General features: G+C 43.0%; 1 protein-coding gene across 1 annotated transcript; it reads right to left on the reverse strand.

Moving 5' to 3' along the window:
* Nucleotides 1-4,179: 4,179 nt before the first annotated feature.
* Nucleotides 4,180-18,870, reverse strand: gpcpd1 (glycerophosphocholine phosphodiesterase 1). The gene is made up of 20 exons (XM_036147623.1): nt 18,498-18,870; nt 18,118-18,207; nt 17,373-17,463; nt 17,162-17,246; nt 16,289-16,364; nt 15,552-15,593; nt 14,835-14,958; nt 14,036-14,276; nt 13,793-13,955; nt 13,554-13,683; nt 13,365-13,419; nt 13,201-13,293; nt 13,051-13,125; nt 10,905-10,944; nt 9,951-10,009; nt 9,805-9,870; nt 9,590-9,726; nt 9,268-9,403; nt 8,969-9,129; nt 4,180-5,522 (listed from the first exon to the last, which is right to left on the reverse strand). The coding sequence occupies exons 2-20, from the start codon at nt 18,164-18,166 to the stop codon at nt 5,324-5,326; spliced, it is 2,022 nt and encodes a 673-aa protein (XP_036003516.1). The 5' UTR covers nt 18,167-18,207; nt 18,498-18,870; the 3' UTR covers nt 4,180-5,323.
* Between the last annotated feature and the right edge of the window lie 1,563 nt (nt 18,871-20,433).

Raw genomic sequence — 20,433 nt, forward strand, 5'->3', positions numbered from 1 at the left:
CCGCTTTGCATACATGCCAGTGGGTCTACATTGTCTCCTCACACCAAAAACAGCTTCTTTTATTCTGTTCTTCTGCCTGTGGCAAACTTTCTATTAAACGTCTATGGCTTTCTTTCAATTGTATATAAGGCCTACTACTTTGCAAGACACTGTGTTGGTGGAAAAAAAAACTTTAATTGTGAACTGCATTTCAGATAATGACTTGAATGAATTTGGACTACACTGCAATGCAATTTTGTTGCATTTACACTGCAGCATGCAGTCCTGTTGCATGGTGTGACCGCTGCTTAAACACTGGGGGGAGCTGCACACTAAACCCTGACTTCAAGTTGTCTGCCAAGATCATGATTCATGTAAAAGCTAAACAGCTGTTATTTGCATCAAGCACATAAATTCAGTTATATTATATTGATTCTTAATATATTATTATTAATTATTAATCATAATTAATAATTGTTATTAGTTAATTATTAATTACTAAGAATTGCCTATTCTTCATTCTTAATAATAGTCAATCTTAACTATTATTAAGAATTAATAGTTGTGACTGTTTTCTTTACATTTACTATATCTCATAAAAACAGAACTAATGGCTGCCGGTTCATTTCCCTCTTTGTCGAAGCTAACTTCCTCTTATTTAGTTCAAAAAGCCAGAAAGAGGTAGCCAAAGCACAGCCAAAACATCATCTGCACTTTCATTTAGGAAAAAAAAAACTTAACGTGACGGCTCTATGGCGAAGTAGATGACGACACCATTGGCCCAAACGAGTCATCCGTGATGGTCACAGTGCGACATTTTTAGGATGTAAGCCACACAACTAAGGGAAAACCTTGCTGGAAATTTTTTTTTAGCGAAATTAAACCTTTCACAGTTAGCAGACGACCTAATGTAGGAATCTAAAGAAAGCTTTTGCAGATTGTATGTCTGTTGCAGTACTGAGGGAAAATAAAATAAGCATTAAAGCCTCCAAGGTTGCACCGTGGGAGGAATCCGGAGCACACCCCAGGCTGGGATTCAAACCAAGGGGCCTTCTTGTTATAAGGCAACACGCGCTACCAGCTGAAAAAAAAATGTTCAATAATTTTGGTGTTCCAGCTCTTTTAGGTATATTCACATTAATCGTTAGGGTAAACTGACTGCAAGGGAAAACAGTGTTGGTATAGAGATGTGCCACTTTACCTTAATCTGAACTGGGAAAACCTTGACTAAGGATGAGCGGAGCTAAGGGTGTTGGAAATATAAACAGAGACAAGGGATGAATAAAACTCTGCCAAAGTTCATGGTGATACCGCCAAGACAGTCACTACATGAACCCTGACCCCATCGGTGCTCCTACAGCTCCTATTGACTTTCATTTATTACTAAAGCACACGTATTGCAGCTGCTATGCTAATTGATTGTGCTGTTCCATTTCTAAAATTTTTTTGTTATGTAATTAAACTAATCATGATTTAAGTCGTGCAAGGAGGTGCAAATTTAACGTCAACTTTGCTGATTTGCTGCAGTCGTGTCTCATCTGAGCAAAGACAGACCTGACCGTGGCGCAGGTTTGCACAGCTTCAGAGATTGAAGCGATTACAGTGTGTCAATACAAAACATCCGCTCAGGATCATTAGTGGGTCACTACTGTCTTTTCAGCCTTGATGTGACTACCTACGTCAAGCTTGGCCTGTCATGTGAATGCTTTCAGCATCATTTTTCTTTCATTTCTTTAAATCAGTTGTGCACAACTGAGGACATTTTCATCTGGCTTTAAAGCGTCATTGCATACTTTTTGTTGCCTGCTTTTATATATCATTGTTGCTCACAAGTAAGAATAAGAAATTGTGAATGCCTGCTGGCATTCCTCCTCCACTGCATACCAAACCAGCATAACGTTTGGTGCACAATTCTCAAATAGCCTGTGTGCCACCATGAGTACGCGAGTAAATCATTACACTTTTATTGCGCGTCAGCAGTAAAGCGTGACTGGGTCTTGTCGAGTTAGAAAGCTGCCTTCAGGTGAGCAAAGCATGATGCCAGGTTGGATTTTCCAGTACATGGCAACCCAAACTTTGTTATCAATGACACAGTCATGGAAGATAACTGAATTGCTTAAAGACTTCCGCAAACAAAATGATCCAATGGCACCAGCACTCAGATTTTATGCCACTTCCTCAGAATGCAGGGTGGTATATTTAATTGCAGCTGAAGGTTTATTGCTCTCTGGAAACCGGAGCCAAAAGGTGACCATGGCCTTGACGTACCTGATAAGCCGGCCGAGCCGGTTGCTGTGACCTAGTAGTCACTGACAATTTATTTGTCTAGCTATCAACTCAGAGCGCAAAAAGGTTTAGGCCCACGGGTCTCAAACTGTGCTCCAGGTATCACTGGTAGTACTCGTACTCGAAGCACTCAGGCTAGAGTTGCGAGATCATATATCAATATGCGTGCAAAGGATGACATTGCTGCAATAGTTGCGAGGCTATTAGATTTCAAGTGCCAAGCATTGACACTCCTAATACCAGTGGTGCGTTTGTCCATTGATGCTCAGACTTGTGACAATTTTGTGACCAAGATTCTGAGCTCACAGAGAAGGATGGGAACTTTGTGAGAAAGACTAAATAATTAGAAACATTTGAATTTGTAACATCTCAGTTTTACTGTCACATTTACCAATAATACAATACATCTTCCCAAATGTCAAGCAGTAGCCTACTAATTCATACGAACTGTAAGTTCTATTATCTACAAGTACTATGCAAAGAAATGTGTTCCACCAGACCTACACTACTTCACATTTTCACATGGAAACACTGTTTCACCCCCGGATTCATGACCCTGACAGTCAGTTTCATTAACAAGTCAATGTGGCCGAGGTAGGTGTACGACTTGGAGCTTACTAATAAACTAACTGCACTCCTAATAGTTTTTCATGTTTTTTTTTTATATAATTTCACATCTGTATAGATCTAATTCCAGGGATACGTTATTTTTGACTTGTACGACTATTTACATAGTCATATGCATCTAAGACTAAGGCTGGAGAGTCCTGGGCCCATACTGACGCATACACACGGTGATAAATAAATGCCCGTTTGTCTTCCCCCCCCCCCCCCCCCCGGGACAGGAACCTACACGCTGCTCACTTGGGGTACTGGACTTGGAAGCCCCCCTACCTGAAATGTGTTTGCTGATGTTTGTGTGTTTGCTTTTTTGTGCTGAGGATTTTTCTTGCATTACTGGCACTGTCACAGAGACAGTGCCAGTAATGTACCCCCCCAACCATCCTGATGTATTCCTTTTCTCTACTCTGCAAGAAGGCGGCGCCTGACAAGACTGCAGATGCAGTCTCCCATTTACAGTCTTTCCCTTGATGGGCTGTACTCAAACGAAACTTCCCCCACAAAGGACAAATTAACTCAGTTCACAAGACTCTTTTCAGTAGAAAAACATAATCATTTTCCAAGCTCCGGAGTTCTTTGTCCTTGACATAGATTCTAAAAGTGTAACATACAAAAGATCAATATGGGTTTATGCCAGATATTTCTACATGCTTTATAGAACCTGGAAAAACAGAAATGGCATGGATTGATGGAAAAGAAGGGAATACTAATGGAAGGAAAGTAGAAAGGATGGAAGTAACAAGGAAACAGAAGAGACATTAAGGTGGAAAGGAAGTAGCACACAAGGAAAGGAAAAGGAGGATTGGTGGAAAGAAGGAGTCAAGTGTGGAAGGACAGAATGAAAGAAATACAAGGATGGGAATAATTAAGGCTACAAGGATGAAGAGAGATAGGGAAATGAAAATTTTGATATAAATATCTAACAGATCATTGGGAACAACTTTTATGGTTTAACAAACATGGCAGAGAGGGTCAATATTGCATCCTCAGCACTTTAAGGGCCAAACTCTAAACAATAACTGGTGTCTTATGCGATGCCTGCAAACACGAAAATTTCAAACTGATGGGAGAGCTGATTCCACATTTTTTAATTCTGTTTTGCTACAGGCAATGCAGTGTCAGCAGTATGTGCTTAAACGGATTAAACCTCCACAGCAGGCTTATTTTTTTTTTTTTTTTTTTGCTCATTTTAATCTTTTGACCCAAGGTGGTTCAAGCTTAGTGTAATTCACATGTTCAGTGGTCGCATGGCAAGCCGCACATTCTAACTAAAGCAGGATACAGACAAGGAAATAGCAAATGTCTGAGTTTATTTACATTCCATGAGTTAATATTATACAAATGGTGCAGTTAGTCATCCATATACATACACATACAAGGCAAGCATGCGGTAACTTTTACACTGTTGATCAGAGATGGGCAGATGAGATAGATGCTGTACAAACACATTACAAATGAAGGTGTAATCTGGAGCAAAGAGAATTGGTGCTCAGGGGACATCGATTCACCAGGAGGTGGGAAAAGACACTCCCAATATTTCTACACAAGGCTATTAAGACCGACTTGAAACTATAAACCAAACAAAAGAAAATCCCCAAGGCAGTGGTTTACATGTGCACTGTTGCAAAACATTCTTCTGCTTTTTCTCAAGTCAAGGATATGGGAAGCTGGTTTATACAGTACATACAATAAGACAGCCAGCATGAACTAAAGTCAAAGTTAAGTTTGAGGATTTCAAAATGTGGAACAAGTGCTTTCAACTACACTTCATGAAGAGGAAGTTAATCCTTCCCAAGGTGGTTTTAAAAGTGCATCAAGTCGCTCCACTAGAAAAAAGATAAATAATAAAATATACTAATGGAAACCAGCACCGTCATCTTATTAAACATCACTTTGTGCAATTTGCAGAATCCACATTTGACCCATCACTCCACCACTTAGAAAAACTCATGGCACGCTGTTGCTCTACTGTCTGAGATGACAACGAGCAACATAAGGTAATGGCTACATGCATGGAAATAAACGCAAACAAAGCAACTTTCAGCATGATAGACGATGACTGTTTCCCCAGTTGTTGGACTGTCACACTTGTAAAGTCACATCTGCATCATGTTTAGCTTTATCCAGCACACTGGCTTGAAAACTGAGCACCGGTATGTGTGACGTCACGTTTTACCTGGTCTGTTCAGAAGTGAGAGACTAAACCTGTACACCTACATGGTCTGTTGATGTTTTTGGCTAAATTTCCAACTTATTCATTGGCGGCAGAACATCTGAGGACAGAAGGAAACTTAACCCACACAGAGAAGCGAGTTGTAAATCTGGCCAATACCTTTTTTTTTCCTGCAAACACGAGGGTCAATTTTATTAACCTTATTTTGGTCATTTTCTGTGTCAACGTGCAAACAATCTAATGAAATCTAAATGTAGTTGGTTGCTATGAAGAGCTGAGCCCAGAATCGGACTCCACACTTCCGCAAGGGACCTTGGAGGCGACGCACGTTACTGCGGAGCAGGGAATGGAGTAGCAGGAGCAGGCGGAGCTCTTCATGGTCTCCTCTGTGATGACCTCTTGCAGGGAGTGTTGCTCTTCTACCTGGAAGAAGTTTGGCTGCTCTCCTTGAACATCACAGATACTAGAGGAGGGAAAAAAGGAAACAGTTATAGAGTTTATTTATGGAGTGGATTTAATTATTTGGGTAAAACAACTTTGTTTAATCACATTTGTAAATCATACATTTGTAAATCCTATGAATCTACACTGGTTCTGGACAGATTTAATAATTATTCTTATACACATCTTTTAAATGTTAGCAAATTTTAAGGGAATAAAAAAGACGAGATGTCCAGTTTGATATTAACTTTCTCTAAAAGTGATAGTAAACCACACATTTCTTCTCATGCAGTCAGGTTAAAGCAGCAGAATGATTGCACTGGTTGCTGTTCTCGCTCCAGAAATGAGGCTCGGGTGCGATCACATTCCTAGATATCGACACCTGATGGTTTACCACCATGAGACATCCATTCCTTGAATAACAGGTTTACTTTGGCCTAAGTGCCATCTTATCTCTTTCTATGGTTGATTAGCTTTTACAACCTGCTCTGGAGCACATAAAGTCCTGCAGCTGAAACTAAGCCAATCATCTGTGCGATAAAGAAAGATCAAAACAAACTTTCGCCACGCCTGTTTCAATCAGTGGAATAAAATGTCCAAATAAAACCGAAACAGCCATATTGATAAAGCCAATAAACCCTGGAAAGGAAAGGTTCAGCCAATGAGGACAGGAAGTTTAGCGAGGCCAGTGAAATCACCCTTTGTTTAAAATAGGCATGGGCCGGTATGAGTATGTCACGCTATCTTGCATAAAATGCAACTATTTCCTGGTGCTAGGACAAATATTCAAAACCAAAATCAATGTATTTTTTTTATCTGCTATTTTAAGTGTACATTATCCATCTTACCGTCCTTCTGCTGTGTTTATACAGTTATACAAGCGTAACAAGCTGCAAACAGTCAGACCGGTTTTTTATTGTATGCAAGAGAAAAAGTCTTTCTAACAAGCAGCGCCCAGCAACAGGTGTGGGAGGGGGTGGCACTGCATTACTCTTCGAAAATAAATTAAACTGCAGCCTTTTAAAACCTTTTAGCGTAGTTTCAAACTGGCAACCGGCTGATGCCTAAATTCAAGAACTCAAACTGTTCTTTGCACCAAGGGCAGGCAGATCATCCACTTGCTTTCCAGTGTTTTTGTTAACATTTTAAACTTGTGACGCGAGATCAAATCAAAGCTCCGACGATGTCAGAACATTTTCACGCGAGGAAGAAACGCTTTTGGATCAAGGTAGTTTGACCGGTTGCATATTAACAACAACACTTGTGTGTTAAGTCTGCTTTATGCACATATGATTAAGAATAAGGTGCCAGCAAACCATGTTCCAGTCTCATGCAAATAAAAAGCCGTTTCTTCTTGGAGCCACGCTTAGGCAAATAAATAAAATCACACAAAAAAAAAAAAAAAAAAAAAAAAAAGGGGGGGGGGGGGATTTTAAAGCATTCTCCAAACAGTGCATGGATGTGACAATAACAGGAAGTTTCCTAGTGTTTATTAAAAAAAAAAAAAATGATAACCATGGCAGCTGACCAATCGAGTGAGTTTAGCACAATCACAGTTTTTACGAGTTTTACTAAACAGAAATATATTTTTCCAAAGCCATGAAACCTGATAAGTCAACCGCCTCAAGTATCATTGTCAAAAAACACCGCTGTGCTCCAGCAGCGTTTGATGAGCAGGACTCATTCTGGCGGTATCTACGCAGGGCGACCAAAAAGAAGCTAAGCGGCATAAAGTGAACTAAAAGCACAGGAGCCAGAGAGACATTACAGGATTCTGGAGAACTTGAGTCAAAATATGGCAGCAAGCCTTCACAAATTCTGGAAGAAAGAGGCAGAGTTAGAAAAACAAGATAAAGACGTGTAGAAACACACGGAGGGGAGCTGGTTCCCAACCGTCCCTCAGGCCCAGATTTTTTGCAGACCTCAGCAGAAAGCGGAGCTGAGATAAATATAGAGCAAATGTCACAGCATGGAGACACCCAGAAGTAAAACAGCCAAAGGAACAGGTTCTGCTGACCACAGGTTCCTCTATACCAGAGGACTCAGTTTAACTCTCACGCCTTATATAACAGCGCTCGGACATCATGTTTGTTCGCTTCACGCTCCAACGAGTCCATAAACAATCAAGTGAAGAAGAAAAACGGCTGCCAAATGCCCCAGAACCCTGCCAAGGGGTTACATAAGTATGTAATACCTCTGACAAAGAAGCTAGCCGCTCTGTTTCTGCATGCCAGCATGAGAACGAGCAGCCACTTGGATGTTGTTGGCTACATTTTCTTTCACCTGCATTAAAGACAAAACTGTGGCACAGAACAAGGTCGTTTAGTCTGGAAACGCTGGAAACTCAACAGCAGCAGCTCATGTGGCCTTTTGAACACGACAACCACCATTTAGTAGTTTAAGTTCAGTAAAATCTAAAAAAAGAAACTGTTTTTTCAACATTTCAACTAAATGATATAAGGTTTAATAATGGGATCTTGTATAATTGAAACTTTCAAGCATGATTAAACAGATAAAGAGTACTAAAACAGCTGCTATCAGGGAATACCTACATGAGAATCCTGCATGGGGGAGCGGAGAAGCTCTCCCAGCCCATCTCATGTTACGTTACACCTTTAACACCCTTTGTGTGGTTATTATGTGAACCCATTGCTCCCGGGCGGAGGCCGTTACTGTAAACAAGTGACTCACCAGCTGACTCTTCCCCTCAAGCACACGCTGGAATAAAGATGCCAGCTAATCGTAAACATGTAGTAAATGTCCTGTTTTATGACGGAGCAACAGCTAAACAAACCCTCTGACCCAAAGCCGGCCATAAACGGGTGAAAGGCTGTTTGCTGCAGAGCCGGACTACTTAAACAAAGTCTCTCTCCATCGTGATAAACACTGGCAGCAGCGGGCGTTCAGAGAGTTTAGCCTGGAATACAGTCGATATTGGTCATCTTTAACATAAACTTGACGTTTACAATATTTAGTCAGTGGGAAAACAAACCAATGTTAAGAAGTTACTGTTTAAGAAAATCCCTGGTGGCACATGTATAGGCATTCCTAAAAATCCTAACAATAATTTAATCTATACTTTTTCTTTTTAAGTTGATAAAAATTTCTATAAACTTTTAATTATTAATAAATGATTGGGGTGAATAAACCAGCAGAGCAGGGACACCAGAAGTAAAAGAAAGTGAAGAACAACAACTTCTCTTTCCTTCCATCACAAATGTAACATTATGGAGATCGTTAATTTCTACAGGAACATAATCTAAAAACATCTGCTTTAGTTAACCAAACTAAGACATCGTACCCACTTGTTAAGCTCATTTAAAAACGTCCTCTGAACCTTCTTAGAGTGCACGGCATCATAAAATCTTAATTACCTGGACATGTTTAAATAAAAAACTCTGGTTGGGCTATCAACATTGTGTGTTTACAGTTTACAGCACGTAGACTGATGCTGAGCTGTAACCTCACCTGTCATAAATGAGCCCATCGATCCCCTGCGCTCTCAGCTTCTTCCTGGTTTCGTGCTCGTTGTTGTCGTCTCCCCAGCTGAACACCACCAGGCCTTTAGACTTGGCCTCCTCGATGTAGTTCAGGTGCTTCAGCAGCTCCTCGGTGTGGGCGCTGATTCCCTGCCAGGGCAAAAACGTCAATGTCAGCAAAACACCAAATCCTTTTAAACTTCACCTTTCCCATTATTTTCCATTAAATATATTGAATTTTTAGTAGCGAAACCTCCAGAGGGGAGAAAAAGAAAAAAATTCACTAACCAGAATGTTCTCGCTTTGAGCGAAGCTGACAGCGATTTGCGTAGTTTGACAGCGAATGTCCATCAGCTCAGGATACTTCTTTGAAATCCCCTGAGTCAGGAAAAGGATGGGGTACTTGTTCTGCTTGAGTCGCACCCTGTCGGCCAAATTTTAGACATTTTAGCAGCTGCTGGGAAGAAAGCGTTTTAAATAGATCCTTCAGGAGCATCTAATGTCTCACTGGCTGCAGAATAAAATAGTCCCTCAGCTTTTAAAGGGATCATTTACAGGCCAATGAGACAATATTTCAACCGCTGAACATAACCTGCATGGCGGCGCTTACATCGTGCAGATATCTGGGTCGAAACAGGAGAAGATGATGCGCCTTTTCCCCGCGTTCTCCAGAACGCAGTTCAGAATAATGTCCAGGAAGGTGTTCATGTTGAAATACGAGGACAGGTTGCCGTCCCATGTTCCGTCCTGTGAAAGCAAAGCATTAAAGACATCAGCTGGCGTAGTTACGTCGTTTCGTTTGAAGTCTGGTTTAAATATACTCACTTTCATTTGGCTGATCCATTTCAGTTCGATGTTAAAACCAACATTTTCCGGAACGGCGTGGAAGATCTTTGGAGAGGAACAGAGAAGGTGAACTTTTTCTCCCCGGCATCCGGATGTCAACGTTATCGCTTTAACGCATTCTTTACCTGTGATAATGAGGGGAACGGCTGATGTTCATCGATTTCCTCCTCGTCGTCCAGCAGGTCTGCACAAAACAAACAAAACAGGGGAGCGTTCACACGTCATCCAAATTATGGGCCGATCCAGTATCTTCTGGTCCACTTTCCTGTGACGCAAGGCGGCGTAAGCAAAGCGCAGGACTGGATTTAGGTCACTACAGCGTGAAAATTAAACGATTCCCAGGTTAAGGTTCCTTTTCGTTTCCCGTTTTAGCCGTGTCAAGCAGAAATAGGATTTCTATTTTCAGGATGAAATTAGATTGCTATTAAATGTAAATAATAATAGGGGCGTGCTTCGGTGGCGCAGAGGTTAGCGAGCATGACCCAGGTTTGAATCTGACCTGAGGTCCTTTGCCGCATGTCTCCCCCCCTCTCTTCTACCCTCTTTCCTGTCAGCCTACTGTACAAAAAAATTAGCCACTAGTGCTGTAAAAAAAAAAAAACCTCAATAAAAAAAGAGTAAAAAATAAAATGGGAAGCTTTTAAAAAAGTGTTTGCTTGAAGAAAAAAAAAAAAGTAAATCAATTCTCTTGCATCTCCTATCTAGTTTTAGTCTTTCAAATCTAAATGTCAATAAACAGAAACCCAGGTCAGTCACACAAACGGTTTTGGCTCTGACTGCTCATCGTTTCTTCTCCGCTGATTTCTCTCTGCTGTAACTCTTCAGACACCATCCAGAGGCAACCCAAAAACAGATTCCACATATGTGAAAGAAACATTTACGACGGATGCAGGTCCAGTTTGGTGACCTCGGCACTACATCCTTCAGTAGCCTTTGTAAGACAGCTGAAATAAAAACGGCCTCCTGACACACCAGGCTACTCCCAACCATTATGTAAACAGCATTTTCCAGATAAGCAATTTAAACCTTCTCTACCAGGGCGTGACAGGAAGGGGTGAGGAACAAAAACCACTGCTTACCTTTGTCATCGCTTCCTTTCAAGGCAGCGACATGGGCCAGCTGGACAAGAAACAGATCACAAATCATATTTAGGTCAGCACCGCAGCAGGAAATAACACCTAAATCCTGTAATCAATGATCCGCGAGGACATTCCTGTTGATATCCTTATCAGAGCGGTGGGAGAAAGTCACTGAGGATTATCAACTGTACGTTGGTGCAATAATCTGAACCACTGATCACCAGCGGCTGTAATCAGGCCCCTGATCAACACAAAGCAGCTCGTCTTGAATTCCTGAAGCACGTTTTGAGGCCACATGAAATTCAAGACAAAAATCAGGTTGAATCCTGCTGAATAGGGGGTTTTCACTGACGTCACTGGCCAACTTCCGGTCCGCCATATTGGGTGGTTCACTTCCTTATCTCTAGTTGTCGTACACGTATTATCGTATCGCGAATGGATAAGTACGCCAGCACGCTAGAGCGACCAGATAAGGACGTATACCTGAGGAAATGTTCCGTGATCGACCATATGGACCCCTATGCCCTCCACGGTGCCTTGTTTAGCCGTAATCCAGATGATTGGCCAAATGTAGAGCACGGTGACATAGTGCATTACCTGGTGTTCGGTGAAAACCCTCTGCACACTCTTGAGGAAATGAGAGCTTACAAGGGTCTAGAGGCTCACAACCAGTTCACATCTGGTTATGTACATCAAGGAAATCGCCATCATACGTGGACGGGTGAGTTTTAATAAGATGGTAAAAATGTAAACAATCCGACGCAAATGCGTCGCATGCTTCTGTGGTGGCTGGCGGCCGGCGGTGCGCGAAGGCGGTTGGCTGCAGGGCCGATCGACGCCGCTCGCGGCTTTTATTATTTAAGCAGAACAATGACCAGTGCAAAATTAAGTTGTATTTACCGTATTGGCGCCGGTAGGAGCTGCAGATCATAAAGCCAGCAAACAGTGGGAACACAGCAACTCGTTCAAAGGTAAGCTGCGCTCAGCTGCGCTCAGACTAGCACATGCTAGTTTAGTAGCTGCTAACCGTTAGCGCTAACAACCACTCACGCATGTAATGTACTTTTAACTTGCTGCTATGTGTTTCAAAGGTTTAGAACACACTCTCATTGACATCGGGATACTGTGGAAAGTTATGTTCGGTCGACTTACAGCCGCGATCCAAGCGAGCCGACGACTCTTTGTTATCGCTAACAGTTGTTCTCCGTGGTTGCGCCTCCAGGCAGGAAAGCGGTGGAAAATTAATCTGTTTCTATGTTTTTCCCATGGCGATCATGTGTTGCGCTGTTACAGCCCACAATACAGCAACGGTTTACCATGGTTGAAATCAAGTTAAGGTGAAATTAATCAAATTAAAACACAGCTGAGAGAGGGAGTACAGCACGCGGTAGTAATAGGCAGTAGAGGTGGCGGAGGCAGTCAACACGACAGCCGCGTAAAGTAATAAGTCATAACGCCCAAGCCCTATTATTAATATATTCTTCTTACATGTTTTAAATACTTAACAGTTAATTACCTGTGACAAAGTGAGCACCGCAGACTCTGGCGTATTCCAGCTTAACACCGTCCAAATCGGACCTGGATATCCGTGTCAGCCATAGGTGACGGCGTTGTTCAGATAGCTGTTTTGTTTTTTCACACTGATTCACTATTACGGCTGGTAGGCGATAGAAAGAGCGTTGATCTCCACCTCCACGGGCCGTGCAACCAACCATTAAACACGTTTTCCCCATTGTTCACTTCCAATACTGCCTAAGGCGTCATACAATGCAGGTCAACGGTGCGAAACGACTGCCACCCAATATGGCGGACGCGCTGAGTAGTCACGTGAGCGTGACGTCAGCTGAAAACCCCCTATTAGCAGAATAATCACTAAACAAATCCTTATGCTAGAGTACTGTACGATGGCGTCTGACTGCTACAGATTTTGTGTAAGGGCTGGTCTGATCACCATCAGCAGGCTGAGTAAATATCGTTAAGAGTGTGTCGACCAGCCCAACAGCAGAGAGATAATTACAGCACAAACCAGACTAACCACTAACAGCACACCTATAAACACACATTCGTCAAGCAAAACAGCATAAGTATATTTTCATTACTCGACAAGACAATGTTGACAGTTGAGTTTAACCAGGGCAGAGCTTACCTTCAAGAGCTGCAGCTGATCAAAAGTCAGGTCTTTGACAGGGACCTCGATGAGCTCCAGGGTCTGGGCGTTTTTCTGAAAAGTCACAAACAGAACCGTTAGCGTCAGGAAGTCAGCGCGGGCGGCCAAGCCAAGGTGTATGGAGCTTGCCTTCTTGGTGGCGATGCAGCAGGTCAGGTCGTGGTAGACGATGGGCACGGCATCCTTGGAGAGGTGAACATCAAACTCCACAAAGGCTGCTCCCTGCAGGTAGACAAACACGTTGAGGCATGTGTCCTGCATTCACGCACATATCTGCCGTGCTACACACTTACGTGCTTAGCAGCACTTGTGAAGGAAGCGATCGTGTTTTCTCTGACTTTGTGATGTCTGTAAAATAAGAAGAATTGACGAGACATCTAAACCGACTGGCAGTACCGTCTAAATCATCTCGCTGATGTAAAATGTCATCTTTAAACAGAGGCTAATCCCTGATGTCCAGGTAAAGCTGAACGGAGACTCACTTGGCAGCGTGTGTGCTTCCGGCTCCTCTGTGACCCACATCCACGGTACTTGTTTTTTTCCAGTGCTTCGTGTACGACGAGCTCATGTCCCACTGCAGCCCCTGGATGGGCCGGATCACCAGGTAATCCACTAAAGACACAAGCGGCAGTCAGCACGGCTGGTCTCGACAATATTAGGACACGTACAAAGAAAACGCTTTGAAAAAAAAACCAAAAAAAAAAAAAACAAGAAACTTCACCTCTGACTTTCCCAATCGTCTGCCTGGAGTTCCGTCCCATTATGGGCAGCATAAGCACGCCGGTGTCTTTGCCGTTCTCCAAGAACGAGGAAGAGAGGAGGCAGGCGGTGCCCACCTGTCCGGGATGGACGTCTCCCTGGACTAAATGCTCGCTCAGGTCCTCCTGCAATCAGGAACCGGATCAGCGTGCAAGTCTTAGCGCATTTTGACGATTCTTCGCGGAGCCACCGGGGGCAGATTTACCTCAAAAAACTCGAAGGTGAGCTCCAGGTTGTCAGGGTCCATGGTGTGGATGCTGTACTCGGTCCACTGAGAGGGATCCAGGGCGTAGCCGCACTCGGGCTGCGAGTGTCGCGACTTGTAGCCGTTGGCAGTGATCAAACTGATCTCCAGGGTGGGGGTCATCTTGTGCCAAGAGGAAGGACTGAGGTCCTCTTCTTCATCCTCCTCCTCTTCTTCAATGCCCTCTAGTGTAAGTTTAATCCTATAAAACACACACATTGTAAAAAAAAATTTCAAATAAAAACTCAAACTACTTTATATTTAGCTACAGTTGTGCTCATAAGTTTGAAAAATGGGCCGGGAAAAATAATTATTCTGTCAGAGGATATGTGATGACAGTGAAACGATTTTTCCATTCATGGTTGGAGGTTGTGTGAAGCCATCTATTGTCAATCAAATGTGTTTACTTTCTAAATTATATTAACAGAAACAGCCCAAATAAACCCTGAGCAAATGTTTACATACCTAGAGTTATTCTCAGTCTCCATCAGAGGTAGTAACTAGCTACATTTACTTGAGTAACTTTTAGAACAAAATGTACTTTTAGCAGTAGTTTTATTGCACTGCATCTTTTACTTGAGTAATATTAAGAAGCAGTGCCACTCTTGAGTACAATGTTTGGCTACTAGACCCACCAGGGTATGTAAACTTCTGAGCACAGCTGTCCATACCCGGGCTTACTGCTGCTCTTATGCAACAGCCCAGTGCGACGTCTCACGTTGCTCTCTGCGGCTAAATTTGAACGCCGTCGCATCTTTACCTGAAGCGCGACTTCTTGAATTTCTTCTTGGTGATGGACACCGGGGGCCTCTTGGAATAGTGCAAGCGCAGGCGAATGTCTGTCTGGCAGGTCAGCCACCCCGAGTCAACACATTTCACCCCATCTGCAGAGAAAGACGGCGCGTGATCAGGGCGGTGCGCAGGCTTCATCCATCCTGCAGCTGCTACAATAGCAGGGAGGAGGCTCCCCGTTTAGTACAAAGGACATCCGGACATGTAAAGAAACCAAACAAATGAACTGCCTGCTGTGCTTTTGTACCAATAGAGCTTTTATTCCCCCGTTTCATTCAGGGGAATTTGTGTTAGACCAACCCAGAGTAGTGCATGATTACAAGCTGAACGCCAGATTATCAAAGTTTTGCAGTAAAAACATGAAAAGCTTCTCCTTTATTAGTATTCAGCTCTATTGACTTTAATACCCAGAAATAAAATCCGGTGTGACCAACTGCTTTCAGAAGTCATCTAAAGTGTAAATCGATTGCAGCTGTGCAGGAATTAATCCCAGTAGAAACACAGCGGTGCTGTGAAGGCCTTAGAGGTTTGTTAGAAAAGATTAATGCATGTAGCAGCATCGTGTTAGTGTTAATGTCTGTGTTCAGCAGGGACACTAATATTAGCAGGAGTTGGCTAAAAGGGGGCCCCGCAATCACTGCTTTTAAAAAAAGGCAGAAGATAAGCTTTAATGATGCAAACTTACTGTGAAATCCAAATTCCCCGTCATCAATATTCTGCTGTGCATCTGAGGTTGGAGGAAATAAAGTTAGATCAATCTCAGTTAAGAAAAAGCAACTTTATATCTTTTCGTACCAAATGTACTCTGCTCTGTTGCCTCAGCTTTGACCTAAAACTATTTCATTATGTTAACTGCAATATTTAAAGTCAAAAGGACAGAGTTTAGCTCAATTTCATGCCATCAGCCATAAATCAAAAGGGTAAGCAGGAAACAGTGATGCTCAAAGACTTCCATAAAAAAAAAAAAAAAAAAAAAAAAAAAAAAAAAAAAAAAAAAAAAAAAAAAAAAAAAAAAAAAAAAAAAAAAAGGTGTGGGGGGGGGGGGGGGGGGGGTGGAAGCTACTCATCCTGACTGGCTCATGTTTAAAAAGCTTGGTTTGCATAAAGCAAACACAATGGCTGCTGCCAACAGAGATCTATAATAACAGGCCATAGTTTCTGTTGCATCGCAGCGTCTCCCCTGTGGCTCTAGATTAGTGCAGCAAGCGCTCTCAGCAATCCCTCCCAAAACATCCACACAGCAGATTACAGTGACTTTTTATGTGAAGGCCACACTGCGGTCCTCTGACTTTACCAAAAACAGCTTTCCTGAGTGGGTTAAGCTACAGCGGACCAGGAAGGGGAGGCTTGAATACAACAAATGTTGCCCATCCCAACCAAACCAAACGTTTTTTTGTTGTTCTTGTTGTTGTTTTTTTATACCTGTGGGGCTCATCGTGCGGGGCTGATGATGGGTCTCCCACAAATTGACTACCACTTGACTTGGGCCACCTGCACTCTGCAATTCCAATATTGGGTACAATGTTAGGGTTTTCAAGTCAGACAAACAAGAGCTACCGTTCAAGCTGGTCTCTGGACCAGAGAGCGAGAAAGCCGCTAGAGCTCCAATGGTCGCCGATCCCCCAGGTGGATCGGGCACAGACCATGGGTTGAAATCTGAAAAGGGGATTTGTTAGTGCAAGGAGACCAAAAAAAAGAGAAAAAGAAACTCGAGCTTCATCTCTTTTTTTTTTTTTTGATTATAAAATGTTTAGATGTAATCTTATCTCTCTGGCAACAATAGTGGATGAGGATTTTGGTTAAATATACAACGCGGTGCTTCTCGACTCCTGTGTAGCTGCTGCAATCCTGTTTAAACCGCTTTCAGGGCGTCGGATTGGCACTCTGTTGATTGGGCAGGCGCTGTTGTTTCCAAGAGCTCAGTACTGCCAGGTGTGAACAGGTTGAACAGGGGAAGATAAAACGATTTAAAAAAAAAAATATCCAGGCTCCTAACATTCACCCTTCCAAGCCAGGAGAAATCCAGCTCAAATTAGTGGTGACCTGAACAATCAATATATAAATAAGACACACAAGCAGTGTGTGATGATCTGCAGATGATCTGCAAAAAAAGAAATCTTGTCAAGCAGTCATAATACATTGAACAACTTAGCGCTACATAACTGTACTATACATTAAAGTTAAAACGTAACTTTTACGAAGAGAAAAAACAATCAGAAGCATCACATGTATGACAATATTCACACGTATATAGACACGGTACTTGGTACCAAATGCCAAAGCAGAACAGCTCACCTTGGATTGCAGGAAGAGGCCCTTAAAATAGCGATACGTGGAAACCACCCCTCGGGGGACCGAGATCGTCACGGTCCATGTGTGCCTGGGATCAAACCAAAATACAGCCCAGGTTTTAGGCCAAACGCCTACTCTCTCTGCATTAACCACATTGAAGGTGCATCAATAGCTTTAAGAGAAAGTACTGCAGCACACGTAATGTTTCACACACCCCACGTCGCCGAGAGGATGCAGAGTCACAGCTTTCTGATAGCTCCAGCTTCCCAGAGCCTCGCAGCTGCCGACGACAGCCATCACCTCACCTAGGAACGCGGGGAAAAAGGCGTGCAATGCATGATGGGAGCCAACAGTCTAAATGTCGTTACATTTCTTAGTCTTAACAGTTTTCACAGGATACCATAAGCTCATCACTGCAGCAGCTGTCTCTGGAAACAGCAATGCTATTTATCCCTAGACACTGTTGGGGAGCAGGATGTGCTCAAAAATAAGATTATTAAGGAACATTTTAAATATGTTTTGTACTTCTTCTATTCCTAACCTCCTTCCTTCTTCTATACTTTAAAATGTGTTCAATCCTCCCTTTAATCGTCCATCCTTCGTCTCTTACATTGCTCCTTCCTTGTTGCATAATTCCTTCCATCTATCCTTCGGTCTTCCCTTCTCCTCTCCTTACCCGCTTTGTTCCTTCCCTACATGCCATCCTTTCTTCCATCTTTTACTTGCTCCATCCTCCCTTTTCGCCATGCCTCTGTTCCCTAAAGGAAGGAGCTTACTTGAAGAATTACTTAGCAGAACATGAGCTTTTATATCTACATTAAATGGGCTAACACGACCAAGAGCTCGGGGAATTATGAAGTACAGCTTTTTTTTTTTTTTTTTAGGACATTTAAGAGCAGCAAAATTAAGCTTTAAGGCAGTGGATTGTAGATGTAAACAGCATCACACACCAGACGTACCTGGAGAGGTCTCCCCCCTGATGGACAAGGTCACCTGGGTGGTCTCCATGGTGGAAACAGGCACACGCCGGGACTGGCGATGCAAACAGGCTGCAAGACATCAGCAGGGTTGAAATAGAAAAAAGAGCCTGTGCTCTGCTCAGCAGCTCCCAGGAAACTCTGGGAGGACAGACATGTTGCAACACTGGCCACGTGTCTCCCCGCAAAACAGCTGCGTCTTCAGACAACAGCGACGGTTCCCCCTCCTCTGACAGCTTCGGGTAAAAACACCTGGTAGCATCCCTACCACCACCGTTTACCATAAACAACGAAGCCCGAGGAGGGGGGCGAAAAATACAAACAGCTTCAACATATTACTACAGAGAGCAGCTGTTGACTACCTTCCTAAATCCTAATGCGCTGGCCCGGTGTTTTTCTCGGCACTGCGGAGGAGGGATTCACACGGCAAAGCCCGGCTCTTCTATCCAGCTGAGAAGCATCTTTCTGGGCGAACGGAACTCGGACCAGCCGGCTCAACCGCTGCCATCGCCGCTCAGCTCATCCGCCGCCCGATTCGAGGCGGCTTTAGCCGGGGAAAGAAACACGGAGGTTCTCGGTTGCAGACGCGAGGCCCGGGGATAATTAGGAAAACCCCGCACCCATAAACGCTTTTTAGTCGAAGGCTCTCGCGAAAACTGGGACAAAGCTTCCAGACTGGCCGCTTCGGCTTAGCGCAATTTGTAATAAACATCGGCGGACAAGACACATCCGGTGAGGGATTTTCAAATTAAAATGAAGCGAACCGTTCGCCGTGCGTCTACATGTTGGTGCAGAGGTCTTCTTTCGTGACAGTGAGCGAGAATATAACATACCATGGTGGAAAATTAAAAGAGACGTCTCCTTAAAGTTTGATTTCCTTGAGGGAAAGAATAAAGTTTCTCGCTTATCCCTGATTCCAACGTCCCGGTGGAAGTCACCAGTCTCTCACAGGACCGCACAGAGACACACATGACTGCAACACCTGCTGTCGCACACTTATACCTTGGGAGAAATAACACAAAAAAATTATTAAAACCTGAAAGAAACGCTTTTAGATTCAGTCAAGACTAAACAACGTTACCTTTATTCTGAAAATATTTTCTACGAAATCGATGCTGGTTCCGCTGCGTGCTTGACGAACTGGTTCATACCGCCCTGCTCCGGATCTGTGGCGTGTCCCTGTGATGCGTTTAAGGTTCCTCCGAATAATGGGTTGCACAAACAAATACGAAAGGACATTTGAACAACACACACACACACCTAGTTTTCCTAATGATTGATGCGGACGACTTCGGGATTTACGTGCTTCTCACAAATCCACACCAACTAAGTTTAGTCTGGGCTGCCTCAACCAGAAAAGTCTGGGGATTGTTGTTTTGAGTTCTTAAAACAACTGTTTTTTATTCAGGCATTTGCAGACGGTTTTAAAATCTACGCTTTTTTCTTCTGTTGAGTAAATGACTCGTTTTGCGAATTTGTGGCAGACATATCCGAACTGAATTGGGGGAAATTGTATTATTCTTTTTAATAGCGAAGTCAAAAACAAATGTACGATTGTCCTGCAAATACACCCTTAGCCGTTCTGCGAAAACACAGGCTGATATATGCGCTGTCATTCCCAAAACACATAAAGAAAGCAGGTCTCTCCAGACCGATTCTACGAAAGCGTTTGTCTGGAAAGCTGGAATCTAAACATAGGCCTACATGAGTCGGTCTTCTTGGCTGCAGGGACACGCTATCGTGTTACACAGTGTAAAAATTGTTCTGTAATTTTTTTCCACCTCGACGTCAGGAATAAAACGCCTATCTTTTGGTTTTAACCTATCAGTTGAGAAGAAATAAAAGTCGTGTTTAATCACGTCTTCAGACTTCAGTTCCTGCCTCTTGCATATTAAACATGGATGACTCGGGTTTTTGGTTGTTTACTCTTTGTGTGTTGTGTAACCCTCGAAACTGAAAATGTAATGAAAAGTATGGTGTCGTTTTTTCAGTCATAATCCAAACATTCAGAAAATCTGATGTAATTTGCTTCGAAGGACGAAAAAAAAAATGCGACTTAAAAATTAAAAAGCGCCTAAATGGGACCCCGCGTTCCGGTATGGCTGCAGGGAACTGTACATGCAAGTTTATAAAATAAAGATAAAGCTACTAATGATGTTTTAGCGCCCTCTACGGACGAACAAACACCTTGGAAAACAGCTAGTTGTGTGTGCTTTAATCCAGAAATGTTGGATTTACTTGTTTTTACCATTCAAAATGCCATGTTAAATTACACATCTGAAAACTATTCGTGCTACT

The sequence above is a fragment of the Fundulus heteroclitus genome, chromosome 15 (genome assembly GCF_011125445.2).
Source record: "Fundulus heteroclitus isolate FHET01 chromosome 15, MU-UCD_Fhet_4.1, whole genome shotgun sequence".
Taxonomy (NCBI): Eukaryota; Metazoa; Chordata; class Actinopteri; order Cyprinodontiformes; family Fundulidae; genus Fundulus; species Fundulus heteroclitus.

Bases quoted from the DNA above. Each gene is read 5' to 3' on its own strand.
- gpcpd1 (XM_036147623.1), bottom strand. From the start codon at position 18,166: ATGGAGACCACCCAGGTGACCTTGTCCATCAGGGGGGAGACCTCTCCA. The intron at 13,126-13,200 runs GCAAGCTCCATA...GTGACTTTTCAG, and splicing joins GCTGCATCGCCACCAAGAAG to AAAAACGCCCAGACCCTGGA. The intron at 10,945-13,050 runs GTAAGCTCTGCC...TTTCTTGTCCAG, and splicing joins ATCAGCTGCAGCTCTTGAAG to CTGGCCCATGTCGCTGCCTT.